The sequence below is a fragment of the Gossypium arboreum genome, chromosome 10, assembly GCF_025698485.1.
Source record: "Gossypium arboreum isolate Shixiya-1 chromosome 10, ASM2569848v2, whole genome shotgun sequence".
Taxonomy (NCBI): domain Eukaryota; kingdom Viridiplantae; phylum Streptophyta; class Magnoliopsida; order Malvales; family Malvaceae; genus Gossypium; species Gossypium arboreum.
In genome coordinates, this window is record NC_069079.1 from 87,854,837 (window position 1) to 87,877,320 (window position 22,484).

Genomic DNA, 22,484 nt, shown 5'->3' on the forward strand with positions numbered 1-22,484 from the left:
ATAAATTTGGGCACTGAAGAGAGGAAACAAGAAGTGAAGATTGGGACTTCTATTTCAGAGAGTACCAGACATAGTTTGATCATTTTACTCCGCGAATACAAAGATGTTTTCGCATGGTCATACCAGGACATGCCAGGGCTAGATGAAGATTTAGTGGTCCATAAGCTCCCATTAAAGCCAGAATACAAGCCCATCCAGCAAAAATTAAGACAGATGAGACCCGAAATGCTGTTGAAAATAAAAGAGGAAGTCAAGAAGCAATTTGATGCTGGCTTCTTACAAGCCTCCAAATATCCAGAATGGGTGGCTAACATAGTCCCGGTACCAAAGAAAGATGGCAAAGTACGAATGTGCATGGATTACCGTGACTTGAATCGAGCAAGCCTAAAAGATAATTTTCCCTTGCCACATATTGACACGTTGGTGGACAACACAGCAAAACATTCATTGTTTTCTTTCATGGATGGATTCTCAGGGTATAATCAGATCAAGATGGCCCCTGAGGATATGGAGAAAACTACCTTCATAACAATGTGGGGAACGTTCTGCTACAAGGTGATGCCATTCGGGTTAAAGAATGCTGGGGCAACATATCAGAGGGTTATGGTAACGTTATTCCATGACATGATGCATAAAGAAATAGAGGTCTACATCGACGACATGATTGCTAAATCCCAAGGGGAAGAAGAGTATGTAGTGAACCTCAAGAAGTTGTTCGAAAGGCTGAGAAAGTTTCAGCTAAAGCTTCATCCAGCCAAATGTGCATTTGAGGCTACCTCGGGAAAGTTGCTAGGCTTCATTGTCAGTGAAAGAGGTATCGAAATTGATCCAGATAAAATAAAAGCCATCCAAGAATTACCACCTCCGCGCACGCAAAAGGAAGTTAGAGGATTTTTAGGGAGATTAAACTACATCGCCCGATTTATCGCTCAACTTACCAACTAATGCGACCCAATATTTCGGCTTCTTCTAAAACATAACTCGGGAGAATGGAACGAGGAATGCCAGGTGGCCTTTGATAAGATAAAACAATATTTGTCCAGTCCTTCAGTGCTAGTACCGCCAACTCCTGGAAGACCATTGATATTGTATTTGACTGTGTTCGAAAGTTCAATGGGTTGCGTACTGGGGCAACACGATGAGTCAGGAAAGAAAGAAAAAGCGATCTACTACCTAAGCAAAAAGTTCTCTGAATATGAGGAAAAATATTCGTCCATTGAGAAATATTGTTGCGCTCTGGTTTGGGTAGCTCGGAGACTCAGACAATATATGTTGTATCACACGACATGGCTAATTTCAAAGCTGGACCCAATAAAATACATGATGGAATCACCGGAACTATCAGGAAGAATGGCACGATGGCAGATCCTCCTTTCGGAATATGACATTGCCTATGTAAGTCAGAAGTCGATAAAAGGGAGCGCAATAGCTGACTTCTTAGCAACTCGAATGACAGAGCCTTTAAGATTCGATTTCTCAGACGAAGACTTAATGTGCATCACAAAAATAGAATCCGAGTCATCAAAAGAGAAGTCATGGAAGATGTGCTTTGATGGTGCGTCAAATGCTTTAGGGCATGGAATTGGAGCAATCCTAGTATCACCAGACGGGAATCATTATCCGTTCACAGTAAGACTGAACTTCTTCTGTACCAATAATATCGCAGAATATGAGGCCTGTATCATGGGGCTTCGTGCAGCTATCGAACGAAACATCAAGATCTTGGAGGTGTACGGGGACTCAGCCCTAGTGATTTACCAAATCCGTGGAGAGTGGGAAGTGAGGGACTCAAAATTGATTAAGTACAACGATTTAGTGGCTGGATTGATCAAGGAATTCAAAGAAATAACTTTTCATTACTTCCCACGAGAAGAGAACCAATGGTGATGCCACGCCACTTTGGCTTCAATGTTCAAAGCAAGTAGAGAAGCGAAATAATGCCCTCAAAATGAGCATATCGAGGTCCCCCACTTTGTTGTAGCATTGAGAAAGAAGTAGACGGACGGCCTTGGTTCCATGATATCTTAGAATATATCAAGAATCAAAGGTATCCCGAACAAGCGAATGAGAACGATAAAAGAACAATTAGAAGAATGGCAGCGGGATTTGTTCTTGATGGGGATATCCTGTATAAAAGAGGAAAGGATCAGATGCTTTTAAGATGTGTGGATGATGTTGAAGCCAGAAAAATACTTGAAGAGGTCCATGAGGGAATTTGCGGAACGCATGCCAATGGTTTCAATATGGCCAGAAAGATCATGAGACTCGGTTATTATTGGCTGACAATGGAAAATGACTGCATCAATTTTGCCAGAAAATGCCACAAATGTCAAATCTACGGCGATAAAATTCATGTAGCCCCTTCACCCCTTCATGTCATGACTTCTCCGTGGCCTTTTTCTATGTGGGGCATGGATGTCATAGGGCCAATTTCTCTAAAAGCATCAAATGGACATCGATTCGTTTTTGTGGTCATCGATTACTTCACAAAATGGATAGAAGCCGCTTTGTTTGCCAATGTGACGAGGACTGCAGTTTGCAGGTTTTTGAAAAAGGAAATCATTTGCCGGTATGGTTTGCCTGAAAGAATCATTTCAGATAATGCCACGAATCTGAACAATAAGATGATGAAAGAAGTGTGCGAGCAGTTCCAAATAAAGCATCATAACTCCTCGCCCTATCGCCCAAAGATGAACGGGGCTGTTGAAGCAGCCAATAAAAATATTAAGAGGATCATTGGGAAAATGACTGAGACATATGAAGATTGGCACGAGAAGCTTCCATTTGCTTTTTTTGCATATCGCACATCTGTGCGAACATCTACGGGAGCAACTCCTTTCTCTCTGGCTTACGGAATGGAAGCTGTGCTACCTATTGAGGTTGAGATTGTAGCACCCCAAACCCGGCCCAGAAGTTATGGCCGGATCCGGCATGCCACATCAAAAACGTTAAAAATTTTTTTTTCCATTCTAAGTCCAGAAAATCGTACTTGATGTTCAAAAGATTAATTCATTAAGGGTTAAAGTGAATGGAAGCTGTGCACCAGGTAGGAAACCGAAAAAGAGGTGGTGAGTCCATCGGACTGCTTAAGTACCAAGCTCCCTTCAGATCCAATCCTAGACATGCATACTACCACTGCCGCACCTTAACGTCATGGATATTTCTAGGAAAACCGATTTGATTAAGTCATTTTTAGGAAAAGTGATTAATTTTGGAAAATACTTTTATTGCGGAAGCTTTGCTTGTTGTCGTGTTATTTTGAAATCAATTGTTGTTTTTGAAAACGCGCCCTAAAGCTATCCAATTTCAACAGTTAAAATAAGTATTACCTATCTTAGTAATACATATTAAAACCATCAAAAATAATTAAGTGGCCTTATTACATTTAAAAGCCCAAAACTTCAAACGTAAATAAAAGGATGTCCAGTTCACCAGAAGAAAATCAAACTTTCAGAACGGGTGGCCACTCCGAATTCCCTCACAGCTCCAAGCCCACTATGGTTGGGGATTTCCTGCGTGGATGAAAATAAAAGGGGTGAGTTTGGGAAACTCAGTGTAAGGAAAACCCATTCAAAGCCCAAGTCACTCAAGCCTATTGGGCCTAAGCCCATTCAGTATAATGTGATCTTGGGCGAGCCATTTTCAGATTATAATAAACGGGCCTTAGCCCTTATTCAGATAATAAGTATGGCCCATAGGCCCATTTCAAAATACATGCAACATCAGTAAACATATGCAAGCCTATTTGGGTAATAGTGGTCTGGGCGAGCCCTTTTAGATTACAATAAACCGGGCCTTAGCCCTTATTCAGATAACAAGATGGCCCATAGGCCTATTTCAAAATACATGCAACATCAAGAACATATGCAAGCCCATTTGGGAGACTACTCAACCCACCAACCACTACACTCCACCGTACCAGCCATACACTCCATGTGGGGAATAGCTCAACCCACCCATTTAACACTCCACGATTGCGGACCTTGCTTTGCTCGATTATCGAAGAATTGAGGCAAAGCCTCCAAGACATGGACAAGCCACTTTCAGTACTTCCTCCATCAATATCCCGGTCCATGCATCGATAATAACAACATGGCATGCAATAAATAACAACGATCAAACATGCATTTAGGTCAATTTAACCCTAGGGGTATTTGGTAATTTATCTCCTAGGGGTAAAAGCGTAAATTTTCCACTTTTAAAGGTATTTCATAATTTATCTATTTTAGGGTTTTTCATGCATATTCCTACTTTTCACGTACTAATGTAATCACGCATCGAGGGTTCTTACTGAATTGGGCAGATTGGCCCATCATTCCAATTTTGGCCCATTAAGCCCAAAAATATCGAGGGCACGTAAATCATGCACTTTACGGTCCAAATTTTGCAGCTTACCAAAAACATTAATCGATTTATCTCACGAGCATTCGCACACTCGCAAATCTACAAAATACCGGTTTTCGGCATTTCGCTTTTCGACTTTTGCCGATCCGGACTAAGAAAGAGGGTGTTAGTTACACACATTTGCGACGATATCTTGACGAGATCCACACACTAACGCCTACAATTGGATTACTAACACGTTAATCTAACTATTCAAATACGAACTACGATTTATCCCTTACAATATTCGCCAACCACACCTACAGATCATAGTAAGCTTATAAGAAATCAATAAGCAACCCATTAACAAATTTTTGTCAATGTTTACCACATAATCATAATTTCACTGCAAGCTGTCTTCCTGAGCAACAGTCACTAAATCATTTATAACTGGAGCTACGAAACTCCAAATCAAGTTCCGTTAATTTTCCCTGAAAATAGACTCATATATCTTATATCCATAAAATTTTCAGAATTTTTGGTTTATCCAATCAATACCAGATTTTCTCAAAGTTTCCCATGTTTCACTGTTTGACTAATCTAACCACTCTTCATTACGAATCAAATTTCTCATTGTACAGAATTCAAAATATGTTCTTGTTTATTTCATTAGAAACTAGACTCAATAATCTTTAATTACATAATTTATTCAGCTTCTAATTCATCTCCCACAATTTATGGTGATTTTCCAAAGTCACGTTACTGCTGCTATCCCAAGCAGATTTATTACCAAATCACTCTTTCACACATACCTTGCATGCATGTTATTTAAACATGTATATCACCAATCAATCATCTCATATCTATGATTTTACTTAAGTATAATCTCCATTTCATCATTTTAAAGCACAATATGTTAGCTGATTTTTCCTTTAACATCTAAGGCACATGCATGCTCATTTGTTTGGCTCAACTTCACATATCTTCCATTTTTCATCAAAAGAACATGAAACAACAACCATTTCCTTCATTTTAATTCATGACCAAATGCTCACAACACAACTAAAAATCAAAATATACTTCAAGAGTTAAGGTAGAATCAAAAGAACTCATGAACCTCAAAATAGAAGCAAGGTACCAAGAACTTACCTTCAATTTTCCTCCTCCTAATGACCGAATACTCAAGAGCTTTCTCCTCTCCTTTCTCTTCTCTAACTTTCAGCTATGATGAACAAAGATGGACAAAACTTTGTTCTTTTCACCCTTTTCTTTTAATAAAACTTCATATTTCATCCATTTAATTCTTTAATACAAAAGACATGATATTCTTATCATGAAACATTTACCTAACCCATTATCATGAAACATTTACCTAACCCATTATCATGGAACATTTACCTAACATATTATCATGAAACATTTACCTAACCCATTATCATGGAACATTTACCTAACCTATTATCAATTTGTATCAATTTGTACCATAAATTATGGATATCAAGTGTACATTTTGTCTACAACAACATGATGGTTGGCCACTTCATGTAAAATGGGAGGTTTGTCATGCAAATCCTCCTATTTTGCACTCCTATTTATTTGGCCACTTCAATTTAGCCTATATCATTTTCAAACATTTTCACATAGGTCCTATTTCATAATTTCACTCACAAATGACAAAATCAAAGCATGAAATTTTGTCAACATTCACAGAATTCCCGAAAATTGGGGCGTTACAGAGATCCCCTCCCTGCGAGTCTTAATGGAATTAAAGTTAGAAGAAGCAGAAAGGGTACAAGCTCGACATGATCAGCTGAACCTCATTGAAGAAAAGCGTCTCAGGGCAATTTGTCACGGACAGATGTACCAAAAAAGAATGATAGTAGCCCATGACAAGAAGGTACGACCAAGAGAATTCCATGAAGGAGAACTCGTGCTGAGAAAAATTCTCCCAATACAAAAAGATCTGCGAGGAAATGGGCACCAAAGCGGGAAGGACCGTGACGTCAGAAAGAAGGCATTCTCGGGAGGAGCTTTGATCCTTACCGAGATGGATGGGAAAGAGTTGTCGAATCCAGTGAACTCGAGATCTTGTGAAGAAATATTATGCTTAAGATGAAAACCCAAAAGGGCATCTTAAAAAAAAAGGATCAAGGCGAAAACCGAAAAGGGCGTCTTGATTAGTACAAAAGATTAGGATGAAAACCCGAGAGGCGTCCTAATGAAACAAACTGGCGGTCGAACGATAGGTCAAGCGGTGAGGCTACAGTATTTGAAGCATTTCTGAAAGCTCGAAATCTTCTACGCAAGAAGCCGCCCTCGAAAAGATTTTTGATTGAGGAACGAGGAAGAGTTCATGTGTTGAATATCTAGAACATTTGTATCCATTGAATACGATCCTTTCTTTCTTTTTGACATTTTTTACTCTAATTGTTTAACTTGCTTTGTTTGCCACATTTGAAATAGATGAATATAAAATATCATTTTTGTCCCTATCTGACCTTTTTCATGCATCTCATTATGGGTTCATTTACATGATAAATAGTGAAATGACATACTCTAAACAAAAGAAATGTTAAGCATTACCCGGGTAAGAATTTGATAAGTACAAGAGCCTCAATGCAAGGACAAAGCTCAACCAGGGGCCAAAGAGTGATATCTGGGAAATACAGATTATTCATGAAGCTTGAGGACAGGTACATAGCCTGAAGAGAAAGTCAAGAATCAAAGCAATGAACACAGATCATCAAAAATCGTAACGAAAAAGGGATATATGACAAACATGCCTAAAGCTCATATCATAATCATGTAGGCATAAATGCATTTAAGACAAACATGTGCATATCATGATAACATCATGCATGACATTTACAGGTACGCCAGTAGAGCAAGAGGATGTGATGATAGCTGAAAAGACACATGAGTTCCTCCAGATGACATGTTTTGGTAATCTAATGTTTTAATTCTGTTCCAAAAATCAACTCATATTACGAGAGGTGAGTTGAGCCTCAGGGCACGCTGAGGTATTTTCAATTTCTGCTTTCCAATTTCTGCTCTTCAAAAAAATCAACTCATATTGCGAGAGGTGAGTTGAGCCTCAGCTCACATGCTGAGGTCTTTTCAATTTCTGTTCTTCAATTTACATTAGTAAAAAAAAATCAACTCATATTGCGAGAGGTGAGTTGAGCCTCGTGACACTGTTGAGGTATTTTTAAATTTGTTTTTCAAAAATCAACTCATATTGCGAGAGGTGAGTTGAGCCTCGGGACACGTTGAGGTAATTTCAATTTCTATTTGTCAAAATCAACTCATATTGCGAGAGGTGAGTTGAGCCTCGGCTCACATGCCGAGGTCTTTTCAATTTGCTTTTCAATTTCTGTTAGTAAAAAATCAACTCATATTGCGAGAGGTGAGTTGAGCCTCGTGACACGTTGAGGTATTTTAAATTCTGTTTTCAAAATCAACTCATATTGCGAGAGGTGAGTTGAGCCTCGGGCACTGTTGAGGTATTGTCAATTTTGTGTTTCAATTTATGTTTTTCAAAAATCAACTCATATTGCGAGAGGTAAGTTGAGCCTCGGGACATGTTGAGGTAATTACAATTTCTATTGTCAAAAAAATCAATTCATATTGCAAGAAGTGAGTTGAGCCTCGGCTCACGTGCTGAGGTATTTTCAATTTACATTTACATTTGTCAAAATCAACTCATATTGCGAGAGGTGAGTTGAGCCTCGTGACATGCCGAGGTAATTTCAATTCTGTTTTCAAAATCAACTCATATTGCAAGAGGTGAGTTGAGCCTCGAGCACGTTGAGGAATTGTCGATTTTGTGTTTTAATTTCAAAAAATAAATCAACTCATATTGTGAGAGGTGAATTTAGCCTCAGGACACGCTGAGGTATTTTCAATTCTGTTTTTTCCAATTTCGCTTTTCAAAATATCAACTTATATTGCGAGAGGTGAGTTGAGCCTCGAGTCACATGCCGAGGTATTTTCAAATTCATCTTTCAAACTCTGTTTTTAATTTTACTTTTCAAAAATCAACTCATATTGAGAGAAGTGAGTTGAGCCTTTTAATTCTGTTTTTCAAAAATCAACTCATATTTAGAAGTGAGTTGAGCCTTTGCTCACGTCTTTGAGCTATTTTCAATTTCGCTTTTCAAAAGAATCAACTCATATTGTGAGAGGTGAGTTGAGCCTTGCTCACGTCTTGAGCTATTTTCAATTTCGCTTTTCAAAGAATCAACTCATATTGCGAGAGGTGAGTTGAGCCTCGGTCACACGCCGAGGCGTTTTCAATTCTGCTTTTCAAAATCAACTCATATTGCGAAGGTGAGTTGAGTCTCGAACCACACACCGAGGTCTTTTCAAATTCTATTTTAATTTCGCTTTTCAATTTTGTTTTTCAATTTATATTTTTCAAAAATCAACTCATATTGCGAGATGTGAGTTGAGCCTTGGGTTCACATGTCGAGGTATTTTCAAAATCTACTTTTGCGAGAGGTGAGTTGAGCCTTGGCTCACGTGCTGAGCTATTTTCAATATCTGTTTTTAATGTCTAGCTTTACAAAGTCAATTCATATTGCGAGAAATGAGTTGAGCTCAGGATCACATGCCGAGTAAAGAATTAATATTAGAGCTGATTGAAGACACCAGATTTTGTCTCCCTGAAGTTGCAATGGAGTTGATCGAGGATATCAGATCTTGCCTTTCTAAAGTGGCAGAAGAGAAGACCCAAAACCTTATCTCACTGAAGCGATAGAAGAGCATATTGAATTTCATTGGAACAGATTGAAGCTACAAGGCATATCTCCGAATTTGCAGTGGATTGAACCAAAGCTACAAGATGCGATGGACTGGAAAGAGACTACCTGGATGAGAAGAGCACCAAAGAAGTCCATACTTAGCAAGACCGGGCAAAATTGACCTTTCTTTATATCTTTGCTCTATTCTCGTTACACGATAATAAGCAAAGAGGGGCAGCTGTTGTAGGCCAATTTTAGCCCATTTACATCAAAACCCAATTTAGCCTTACCTAACCCACCAAAATTAAACCCAAAACCCAAAATCTTAACTACCCAAAGCCCAATTTACATCAAAAACCCCAATGGCCCAAACCCTAAGCCCAAATTAAAATAAAAAACCTAGCCCACAACTTAAACTTTTCTCAACTAGCCACACCTTTTCCACCACCAACTCCACTAGCCACACCTTTTCCACCACCAACTCCACTAGCCACACCTTCTCCACCACCAAATCCACTAGCCACACTTGCTCCATTACCTACTTCACTAACCACACTTGCTCCACCACCACTTGTACCTACAAATGAAGACATAAACAATAAAAAATATTTTGTAAATGGCTATATAAGCCTTCTCATATTTTGTATATGGGGGATTTTTTTGGAGAGTTTTGGGAGAGAAAGTTATTGTAAAGGATTTTTGGAGAGGTTTCTTTTTAAAGTAATCAAGGAGAAGAGTTATTGTGAAGGCTAGTTTTTGGAGAAGCTAGTTTTTTTTGGAGATTAATCAAAGATCAAAGCAAAGAGGTTTCTTTGTCTATTCTCATTTTAAGTTCTTTGTTTACTTATTGTTTTCCTTTCAATCTTATTTTGTTTCTTTTATCTGAAAGTAAAAATAAAAGGAAGAAGCTTACCCATTTTACCGAAAAAGTTTTTTGAGGTCCAATTTGCAGATATCTCTGATTGGCCGGTGATGATCCTATGACGGACGATGGTCGACCTTGTGGCGAAAATCACCCACCCTCTCCTCTCTTTTTTGTTATTATTATATTTCTTAATATTATATTATATATATTCTTTTAATATACTAGGTATATTTTAAATTCTATATTACGTATATATATATATATATTTTATACTATTTTATTTATATATCTTTAATATTATATTATTTATATATATATATATATATTTTTTTTCTACATGTTATCTTATGTATATATCTTAACTATATTATGTATATATTTTTAACACTATATTATGTACATATTCTTAATATTATCACGTATTTATGTTTTATATATGTACATATTGATGTAGTATTATTAATAGTATTTTTTTAAACATCATTATTATTTCTAATATATATATTATGTACATCTTTTTATTTCTATTTTATTTTTATTTGTCAATATTAATTATTATTATTCTAATATTTTGATATTTTAATATTTTATATTTTATATATTTTATTATTCACATCATTGTTCGCATTTTTGACAATAATATTCTTGGATTTTTTTACTATCATTTTAAAAACTTTTTATATTTTAATTTTAAGAATAAGGCAATGTACCAATTTTAACATTAAGTCATCGATTTCATCGCTATGTTGGGTGAAATTAATCGGCTTGTGTTAAAAACGGGACGTCCTTCTAAAAAATAAAAAAAACTTGCAACTTCTCATTTCCTTCAACCGGATCACACTTAAATGTCAAATTGAATTCGTATTTTTGAAAATCAAGACAACATGTGTTTAATAAGATACCAATTTTGGGCGTCGCGAGGGTGCTAATACCTTCCTCGCAGAATCGAAACTCGAACCCTAAATTTTCTCTGGATTTTAACGTAGACCTAAACTCAACCTTTTATTTGTTTTAATAAGAGATCTAATAGGTGTCCGATCACACCTAGGAAAAAGGATCAGTGGCGACTCCCTGTTTATTTCAAAAATCAAATGTCAAATTTCAAACTTTTTTTCAATAAATCGCCACAATTAGCGACCAAGCTAAGCTATTTTTTTTTTTTACGTCGCTACAATCGTAATACTCCTTATATATATAATGTTTTCGAATAAAATTATTCACTTGTTGAGTTATAATGTATGCAAATAGTGAAAGTTTAGCCCAAAGATATTCTTTCAACTAAATTTAAATAAATAAAATTTTAAAATTAAAACTATATCCAAATTTATCAATGTTTATTTAAAATGAAAACTATTCAAATTGAGCCATCAAAATAGACAAATAATCTAACTTAATCATTTATATATATATATATATATATATTAAAAATATTAACTTTAACCACCTTTTCATATAAATAAATACATTCAAGCAACAACTTTAATTTCACTTTTAGCCCCTAAACAAAAATCTCTAGGTTTGGGACTGTTATGAGGTATCATTTTCTTTAACAACCTAACACTGGTCTATTCGATATTTGCCTAGCTGAAAGTTTGTTTAGGTCTGGGCCTGTTAATTGGGCTTAGGGTTAGTTGGGTTTAGTTTAGTTTTAGGCCGGGTAAATTTTGGGCCTTACAGGAATATTTTCTTCTTAAAATACATTTAACCAGTGCTTATATAATTCTGTAATTTCACGAGTGATTCCTTTTGTTTCCTTCCTATTTCATGACCGCATGACAAAATTTGGTGGGATTCTAGAAATGCTGTAACTCTATGTAATATTATTGGTCATTGCAACAATCCTCAATCACTGCTTCAATGTGTTTTTTACCACCTTTTTCTCTACATGTACGTTGTGGAACAAAAGAAAAAGTTGAGTTCAACCCAATGTCCTTTTTAATGGCCAAAAAAGCACATATCGATGAGAATTCTATTTAGCATTTCGCATATAAACTGAACCAGAATATGCTCATTCAACAACAAGAGGATTAACATACAAAGAAAACATTACATGATAACAATGGCATACAAGAAAATGGAACGAGCTGGCCGCCGCTCTTATTTGTAAGTACTGATCTATCTATATAGCCATAGAAGTGGCTCAGTTCTTCGGATGGCTAGGTGATGGGAGCTTCTCCAATGGAGGGTGTCCTGGATAGTGACCAGAAGGTGGTTTTTTTGGATGTTCATAAACTGGTGGCTTGGGTTCTGGTTTCTCTTTCTTTGGAGGTTCGTGGATTGGTGGCTTTGGTGGTTTAGATTCATGCATCGGTGGCTTCTTTGGAGGTTCATGAACTGGTGGTTTAGGTTTATACGCTGGAGGCTTCTTTGGAGGTTCACGGACTGGTGGTTTCTTAGGAGGTTCATATATTGGTGGCTTGTGTTCTGGTTTCTCTTTCTTTGGAGGTTCGTGAACTGGTGGCTTTGGTGGTTTAGGTTCATGAATCGGTGGCTTCTTTGGAAGTTCATGGAGTGGTGGTTTAGGTTTATACATTGGAGGCTTCTTTGGAGGTTCATGGATTGATGGCGTAGGTTTATACGTTGGAGGCTTCTTTGGAAGTTCATGCACAGGAGGCTTGGGTGACTTCGGTTCTGGCTTCTTTGGTTGTTTGCCATAGTTGGGTGGCTCGTAGTTACCGAAGGAGGGAGTGGTGACAACCACAACTCCAAGGAACAATACTAGCAAGTATGTGAAAGCCATCACTGAATTCTTGTCTTTGGATGGTGCAATGGGATCCTTTTATAGTGGTAAATGAGTCTGGGTGTCAATATTTCACTTGTTTTTTCAGTTTTTGAAGTAGTCGGCTATAGTAAATTTTTTATTAATACATAAGTGTTGGTAGGGCCTTTTAGGTCCCACTTAGTTGAAATTTTTTTTACTATGGATACGAGGCTCAATTCATCATTAAACAATATATACAAGTGTGACTTTCCCAGCTTTATTTGCCTCTCCTCCTTAGAGGCTAGGTTTGCCCCTATTTCTAAGTAATTCATTTCCATAGGATAATTACAACCAAATTCGATTGATAACTATGAGATGTTAGTTATCTTTCCTTCTCAGTTTTTCAAAAATTCTTTTATTAATTTTATCTGTTCAGAAAAAGGATTGATAATTCCACCATTAATGTTGACTGTGCATTGTCATTTAATCACTCTAAAATTAAGAAAATTTATCCATTAGACACTTTAAATAATGATAGTTTTTAATTTAGTCACCCTAAAATAATATGTGAAAATGTACCATTAGTCTTGTAGTTATTGGAGTGATAAATTTGATAAATTTGATAAATTTCTTTTCCGGAGTGATTAAAATAAAAATAACCACTATTTAGATAGTTTACCTTTTCTTTTTCTTTTTTGTACTTGCAATATCTAATAATTACATTATGATTAAATTAAATTTAAAGCTTAATCGGATCCCAATTTTAAATAGGAGTAAAGCTTTATTAATATTGATTTTTTATTTAAGAAATTTAAAACCCTAAATTTTAATTAAGCAAAATTCAAATCTTTTACCATTCTATTTTGTAAACGATGGTATCTTTCCTCAATTTTAACTAGAAGACTATTATTTATTTATATTATTATTCTATGTTGTCTGAAATTAAAGAAAATATTGTAGATGCTGAATACATTGCTTGATTCACACTCAAAAACAGCCTTTCCGAACAAACATAAGCAGCTTAACTGAGGCATGAAACTATCTCAAACAATGCCTCAGTATAAAGTAGGAGATTTGATAATAACATATTATAAGGTGTTCATCCACTACCTTTATTTCAAAGAAATATGATCAAAGTTACTGTTTTAATGTTCTATAAAAAAGTCTAGGACTGTTACAAGAAGCATAATAAAAGTGTAGTGCATGACATAAAACTTTCTTTTTCACTGCAAATATTCTTACTAATTGAGAACTTATACACACAGGCATAGCAATCACCACTCACCTTCCTGCTTTTTTCCTTAGTTATTTATAAGTGAGATTAATTGTTGGTAATGGCCTATGATGAATACCCTTTTTTCTTTTCTTTCTCCCTTCCTATTTTTGTTTCAATTACCTAATTCTGTCTAGTTCTCATTTGAATCTAAAATGATTTTGTTTTAACTTTTATATTATGTTTGGTTACTACTATAATAATCTGAAGAAAATGTTTACTTAATATGCACTTATTAAAGCAATTAGATATAAAATAGAGAATAATTAAAACAAGTTTAAACTTAAAATTAAAAATATGTGTAAAAGTTCTTGTAAAAAGTAAAATCTCTTTAAAATAGGTGAAAATTTCCTCCTCTTGCTAAAAATAAATCATGAGAGTGATTCAATATTATGAATTGAATTTTTTTTATTGTTTACTCATATGTTAAAACATAAAAAATACCACTTGATAGCATTAAAAGTAATATTTTAACCTTCTTGTTGATTGTACCTTAGCTGATCATGTTCCAAAAAAAAGCTTCTTATCAATGCCTTATCCTACGAGTAGTCAATTCACGTAGAATTATTTATAGATTTAAAGCCAGCATATTCCTGATTTAAGATAGATTTAGATGGATGTTGCGTTTAACTGCAGTTAATATAAAAAAAAATGAGGATAGTAAAATTAGTTACTATAGCGATACTATAGTGTGAGACAAAAAATAAGCTAAACGAATTACACTATACCACACATTCAAACTAGCATTTAATTTTCTTTTTCCCTTTACATCTAATAGAAACATGCATATTCTTTGTTTTTATGTGAATAATGGCTAAAATGCTAAGAAAAAGAACACAACTATTCATGGTCAGGTTATTTTATTTAAAATTTAAAAGAGGTTGGATAATAATACTAGGTTCGAAAAATAGATTTTGGACGAAGAATTAGGTTTTTTTAAAATTTCAGTGGGCATCGGGCTCAAATATTCAAAGCCCAAACCTGGCTCAACCCTACCCATGTTTTATGTTTATAATATATTTTATTATATTTTTATTTATTATTGTTGAGTGTTTTAAAGAGAGTGTCCCCTTCAAGTGGGTTAAATTGTGTATTTATATGATATTATTATTATTCATAGCTGTGACTTCGTAGGTAGGTTCCCATACATGTTGACATATACTCTATGTTAGAGTTAACATGTGTTTGCATGATGTGAGTTCGCCTATATGATAGTGCGAACTCACATCATGAAATTTCATCATCATAGAAGGATACGAACTCCTTACATGTGGTAAAAAATTATAGAGGGTACTCGAGTAGAGGGTCATAACAATTATACAATATATAGTAATATATAATACTATAAAGTAAACATTAAAATTATTAATATGCTTATATATAAATTATTCAATTTAAATCTAAATAATATAATTATTTTAAAAAGAATTAAAATAAAATAATATAAGTTAACCTTTAATAAATTTGGGTTAATCATTTATGGAAAAATTTTATGTATATATTTAAGGCAGAAACAAACTTAAACAAGTTTTAAAGTATATTAACATCACCTTGAATGTTACATGGCGCTGGCAAGAAAATCTTACCTACCAGTTATATTTTAGTAATAAATTACCTACCAGATTTTGATAAAATTGTAGTGGTTTGAAAATTAGATGAATTATCAAGTCGTAGCTTATCCAAATCTTCAAGCAATAATATGTTTAAAATGCGTAATTGGTTACGAATAAAGATTTCCTCATTTATTACTTGTAAATATTATTAAGCGAATTTTGAAAATAATATTCTTAAGCCAATTTAATTCGGATATCAAATTAGTATAAAATAATATTATTAAGTACATTTAATTCAGATATCAAATTAGTATATGTTATAAAATTAAGAGAGATGAGGAGAATAAAGAACAAAGAAAATATGAAAGTAATAAAGAATGTAATTTATTGATTAAAAGGGATGATTACAATGCTTCATTAGAGTCTCTATTTATAGGCATAAGAAGTATAAAAGAAGTAGAAATCTAATTCTAATAACTATTAGAATTTAAAGTACATTAAAATTTTATCTTGATCATGATGGACATCCACTTAATAAGATATTCGTAATAGTATAAACATGTTTTTAAATATATCATTTAAAAATAAAATATATAAATCTTATATATAAAAAATTAAATTAAATAAAATTTTAAAAATCAAGTAATTTATTTGAGAATAAATGTAAATATTTTATTAATATATCAGCTAAAATAGCTTTTAATTGCAGCCATGTGTCGAGGCTTGAGCAATGAAAATCAACACTTATCGAGCATAGACAATTCAATTTTAAAAGCACTAATTTTATTAATTAAATATATTATTAAGAAATTCATTTTTATTAGTAAACTCTTTAATTATTTTCTAATTTATTAATTAGAAAGCTTTGTTACTTTAATTGATTTATTATGAAATTGTTACTTTTACTTTTAAATTAGCTCAAAATCTTTCCTTCCAAAGCAATAATAATAAAATCTAGAAAGTAGCCCTTTTTATTACAACAAAAATATTTAAGACTTAAAATATATATATATATATATATAAACATTTTATTTGATGATATTTAAGACTTAAAACATTTGTTCTAATTTAAAAGTTAAAATTATAAAAATTTCATTATAATTAGAAAATATTTATATAATTAAATTTCTTATTTTATAATGTACTTTAAAATATTTAAAAATTTGGAGGGCTCAATTTCCTTAATTCTTAATAGGTTTTGTCAAAGCAAAGCTGCCGTCCTAGCAAATACCAAACATCGCTTGGACACTTGCTAGGCTAGATTTATATCAAACACAACAAATATAGGTAAAAATATTATAAAGTATTATATTAAAAGTCGGATTATATTTTTTTTATTAACAAATAAGTAAATTAGTTTAATATATGTTAAATTAAAGAGTAAATTAATTATTCTATTAAAATTTTCATCATTTTATTATTTAAAATTAGTCTTTGTACATCAATTATGAGATACATATAGTATGTTACTTGTTATTATCTCATTAACAACGCTAATTTTTAACAGTATAAATAAATAAATTTTAATAAAAAAGAATCTATTTATTTTTGATTTAATATAAATAGATTAATTAACTCATTTTTAAGGAAAGAGAATAGATATAATTTATGAACAAATATAGTATCCTTAATTTCATGTAATTAATGTTTAATAAAAGAGTCTCTTCCTATATTTCCCAGAATTTCAACACATTAGTCGTTTTCATGGACTACGGAATTTCTTTCCATAATATCGCTGGCGCAAATTGGACATTACACATCCGCGTTTCTTGATTTCCCATATAGATTGCGACTTTGATGTCTACCAGACAACGCTGACAGCGATAATACAATTAGATTGCGGAACACTTATTAATAAATTTATTTAAATAATTATAAATAAATATTAAAACGAGACTTTTAGACTTAAATTTTAAACTTTAAAAGATACTAAATAATGTTAAATATGACTCTTATTTTCAATCAAATTTAAAATAATCTTTTAGTTAAACTCTATTTACTTGTTTTAATCAAATATTGATTAGTTTAGATTATTTTATTATTATTTGATCTATGAATTTAGCTTATAAATAGACTCTTTTATAACCTTAGAAAATATACTCATTAGAGATTAGAACTCATAACACATTTAGAGAATTTTGTGTTTACGTTTTGTGGGTTTTTTGTTTTCAAGTTTTTGGGGTTTAGTTTTTATCTCTATCTTTTGTACTCTTCGTTCTTTTGCCATTATAGTAAAATTATCTTTGCCCGTAGTTTTTTTATCCTCTTTGGAGAGGTTTTTTCACGTTAAATTTGTTTCTCAATTTTTTCCGCAATTTTCTTATTCGTTGCTTAATCGGGTCGAAATCCTAACAAATAATAATATAAATAAATGGATGAAAACATCAAGAAATCAAAATTAAAAGAATAATGTGATTTGGTTATTGTATTTACGTTCATGGACCTACAATATTTTCAGGGAAAATTAATATATTTGTGAAAACTAAAACAAAGTTGTTAGAAACATAAAAATATATATGATGTAAAATTTAACAAATTATAAACTAACATCTGTCATGTCAAATCATAAAGAATAAAATTAGATTTGAAAACGTACTTGAATTCATCGATTTCTTGAAATCTATAGCAATTTTGATCTTCCAAATTAGCACATAAGTAATCTGGAGAAGTAAGCTCTCTATTTTCTAAAGATGGGATATTAGAAAAATAATCTTATGTAAAATTTAGGTACCATAACCCTAATATATAACTTTTGCCCTAATTTCTATTTAGTCTATCATTAATTAAAATTAGTTACTAAAGTATCTACACATATTTGACCAATATTTTATTTAATAATTAAAGCCAATAAACCTTAACCAAATTAAATTATTTTTAATTTAAATTAACCTATTATAATAATAAATAATAACATATAATTACTCTTATTTTAACATACACCGTGTATAAAAGTCCAACAATTGTTTAGAAGCAATTACATTTTAAATGGTGAGAAACGTGCATTTGAAAGCAGAATTTCTAGGTGAAAATATATGCTCTATTTCTTTATTTTTTTTCAAAAAAGAAAATTTAAATTTCGACTTTTCCAAAAAAAAAAAAAAAGTCTTACTCATCCATCTTCCAAAGATTCGGCATGTGATATGACTTGTTTCATCAAAACACTGGGTAATATCCTTACTTTCTCCTTCAAATTAAATATTAAACAAGGTATTTAGATTGTTGGAGGGTAAGGTTTTAGTGCATTCTGAAATAATATGGTTTAATTTAAAGAGAGTAAGAGTTTTATTTTTAATACAACTTAAATTCTATCCATTCATTTGATTATTTGATGGACATATTAGATCAAAAGTTGATCATTATAAATTGATCTTTCCTTTATCTATTAGGGTTATACTTACAAAATTATTAATAAAGATTATAACTTCAATCATTTAGGGCTTATGTAATTATCAAAAAAGTCAAGAGGAGAAAATCAATTTATTTCGTGTTCTTCGTCAAGTCTAATGGTTAACTCTAATTTCATATAAAATATTTCTTGAATGTATGAAAATCATGTTATTCTAAAGATTCTAAACCATTGTTTATACAATATTAAAGACTTAATTTACATAATATTTAGATCTAAAATATATCACATGTAGTATGATGAGCTTATATGATGTTTTGAATAAATATATTTATAATTAATTAAGGGACAAAATTGATAAATATCTTGAACAATAAGTTTTTTTTTCCTTTCAACTAACGGTTCATGGATGCACTCTATAGGTGTTCATGGGCCTGTACAGGCCGGGTCAGATTCGGGCCGGGCTCAACTAAAAAATTATGCCTGCCCGGGCCCAAAAAATGGGCCTAAAATTTTGCCCAAGCCCGACCAGATAAAAATATTAAAGCTCGGGCCCTGGCTCGACTTGTTCAGATTAATTTTTATATTATTTTAAATATATATAAATATCAAAATACTAAAACATCAAAATAAATATTTCCCAACAAATTGAAAATAAAATTTAAAAAATATGTAGACTTAAATAACACTAAGATGAAACTTAATAAGCAAATGCCTCTAAAATAATAAAAATTAACAAATTCCTTTAAAATAATAACAAAATTAACAATAAAATAAGTTTTATACAATATCCAAACAATAACAACAAAATAGTAGCAACATAATAGTAAAATGGTAGCAAAATAGGGGGGAAAACAATAAGAAAATAACATTAAAAAATAAATAAAAATGCAGATTTTTTTGTCATTTAGTGATTTCGGGCCAGACTGGCCCGGGCTTGGGCTAAAAATACTTTACCCGAGACCCGGCCTGTAGCACCCCAAACCCAGCCCAGAAGTTATGGCCGGATCCGGCATGCCACATCAAAAACGTAAAAAAAAAATTTTCCATTCTAAGTCCAGAAAATCGTACTTAATGTTCAAAAGATTAATTTCATTATAGGTTAAAGTGAATGGAAGCTGTACACCAGGTAGGAAACCGGAAAAGAGGTGGTGAGTCCATCGGACTGCTAGTACCAAGCTCCTTCGGATCCAATCCTAGACATGCATACCGCCATTGCCACACCTTAACGTCATGGATATTTCTAGAAACCGATTTTGATTAAGTCATTTTAGGAAAAGTGATTAATTTTGGAAAATACTTTCATTGCGGAAGCTTTGCTTGTTGTCGTATTATTTTGAAATCAATTGTTGTTTTTGAAAACGTGCCCTAAAGTTATCCAATTTCAACAGTTAAAAAAAGTAATACCTATCTTAGTAATACATATTAAAACCATCAAAATAATTAAGCGGCCTTATTACATTTAAAAAACACCCAAAACTTCAAACGTAATTAAAAGGATGTCCAGTTCACGGAAGAAAATCAAACTTTGAGCGGGTGGCCACTCCGAATTCCCTTTGACTCCAAGCCCACTATGGTTGGGGATTTCTGCGTGGATGAAAATAAAAGGGGTGAGTTTGGGAAACTCAAGGTGTAAGGAAAACCCATTCAAAGCCCAAGTCACTCAAGCCTATTGGCCTAAGCCCATTCAGTAATAAAGTGGTGCTGGGCGAGCCCTTTCAAATCACAATAAACTGGGCCTTATCCCTTATTCAGATAATGATATGGTCCATAGGCCCATTTCAAAATACATGCAACATCAAGAAACATATGCAAGCCCATTTGGGAGACTACTCAACCCACCAACCACTACACTCCACCGTACCAGCCATACACTCCATGTGGGAATAGCTCAACCCACCCATTTAACACTCCACGATTGCGGCCTTTGTTGCTCGATTATCGATAAATTGAGGCAAAGCCTCCAAGACGTGGACAAGCCACTTTCAGTACTTCCTCCGTCAATATCCCCATCCATGCATCGATAATAACAACATGGCATGTAGTAAATAACAACAATCAAACATGCATTTAGGTCAATTTAACCCTAGGGGTATTTCAGTAATTTATCTCCTAGGGGTAAAACTGTAAATTTTCTACTTTTAAAGGTATTTCAGTAATTTATCTATTTTAGGGTTTTTCATGCATATTCCTACTTTTCACGTACTAATAGAATCACGTACCGAGGGTTTTTACCGAATTGGGCCCGTTGGTCTATCATTCCAATTTTGGCCCATTAAGCCCAAAAATATCGAGGGCACAAAAATAATGCACTTTGCAATCCAAATTTTGCAGCTTACTAAAAACATTAATCGATTTATCTCACGAGCATTCGCACACTCGCAAATCTACAAAATACCGGTTTTCGGCATTTCGGCTTTTCGACTTTTGCCGATCTAGACTAAGAAAAAGGGTGTTAGTTACACACCTGTTTGCGACGATATGCTGACGAGATCCACACACGAACTGCCTACAATTGGATTACTAACACATTAATCTAACTATTCAAATACGAACTACGTATTAACCCCTTACAATATTCGCCAACCACACCTACAGATCATAGTAAGCTTATAAGAAAACAATAAGTAACTCATTAACAATTTTTTGTCAATGTTTACCACATAATCATAATTTCACTGCAAGCTGTCTTCCTGAGCAACAGTCACTAAATTATTTATAACTGGAGCTACGAAACTCCAAATCAAGTGCCGTTAATTTTCCTTGAAAATAGACTCATATATCTTCTATCCATAAAATTTTCAGAATTTTTGGTATGGCCAATCAATACCAGATTTTTCTTAAAGTTTCCCATGTTTCACTGTTTGACTAATCTGACAATTCTTTATTACGAATCAAATTTCTCATTGTACAGAATTCAAAATATTTTCTCGTTTATTCCATTTGAAACTAGACTCATTAAGCTTTAATTACATAATTTATTCGGCTTCTAATTCATCTCCCACAATTTATGGTGATTTTCCAAAGTCACGTTACTGCTGCTGTCCCAAGCAGATTTATTACCAAATCACTCTTTCACACATACCTTGCATGTATGTTATTTAAACATGTATATCACCAATCAATCATCACATATCTATGATTTTACTTAAGTATAATCTCCATTTTATCATTTTAAAGCACAACATGTTAGCTGATTTTTCCCTTTAGCATCTAAGGCACATGCATGCTTATTTGTTTGGCTCAACTTCACCTATCTTCCATTTTTCATCAAAAGAACATGAAACAACAACCATTTCCTTCATTTTAATTCATGACTAAATGCTCACAACACAACTAAAAATCAAAATATACTTCAAGAGTTAAGGTAGAATCAAGAAGAACTCATGAACCTCAAAATAGAAGCAAGGTACCAAGAACTTACCTTCAATTTTCCTCCTCCTAATGACTGAATACTCAAGAGCTTTCTCCTCTCCTTTCTCTTCTCTAACTTTCAGCTATGATGAACAAAGATGGACAAAACTTTGTTCTTTTCACCCTTTTTTCTTTTAATAAAACTTCATATTTCATCCATTTAATTCTTTAATACAAAAGTCATGAAATTCTTATCATGAAACATTTACCTAACCCATTATCATGGAACATTTACCTAACCTATTATCATGAAACATTTACCTAACC

The 22,484-nt window shown here is 33.1% G+C and overlaps 1 protein-coding gene and 1 long non-coding RNA gene across 2 annotated transcripts; both read right to left on the minus strand.

Annotated features, from left to right (window-relative positions):
- Nucleotides 1-3,222: 3,222 nt before the first annotated feature.
- Nucleotides 3,223-22,373, minus strand: LOC128281686 (uncharacterized). The gene is made up of 3 exons (XR_008271943.1): nt 22,228-22,373; nt 21,271-21,312; nt 3,223-3,512 (listed from the first exon to the last, which is right to left on the minus strand). It is a non-coding gene; the product is annotated as an uncharacterized LOC128281686 (long non-coding RNA).
- On the minus strand, nt 11,910-12,731 carry LOC108456351 (repetitive proline-rich cell wall protein 2-like). Its single transcript, XM_017754946.2, has one exon. It carries the CDS (start codon nt 12,668-12,670, stop codon nt 12,071-12,073), a length of 600 nt encoding a protein of 199 aa, XP_017610435.1. The 5' UTR covers nt 12,671-12,731; the 3' UTR covers nt 11,910-12,070.
- Nucleotides 22,374-22,484: the final 111 nt, after the last annotated feature.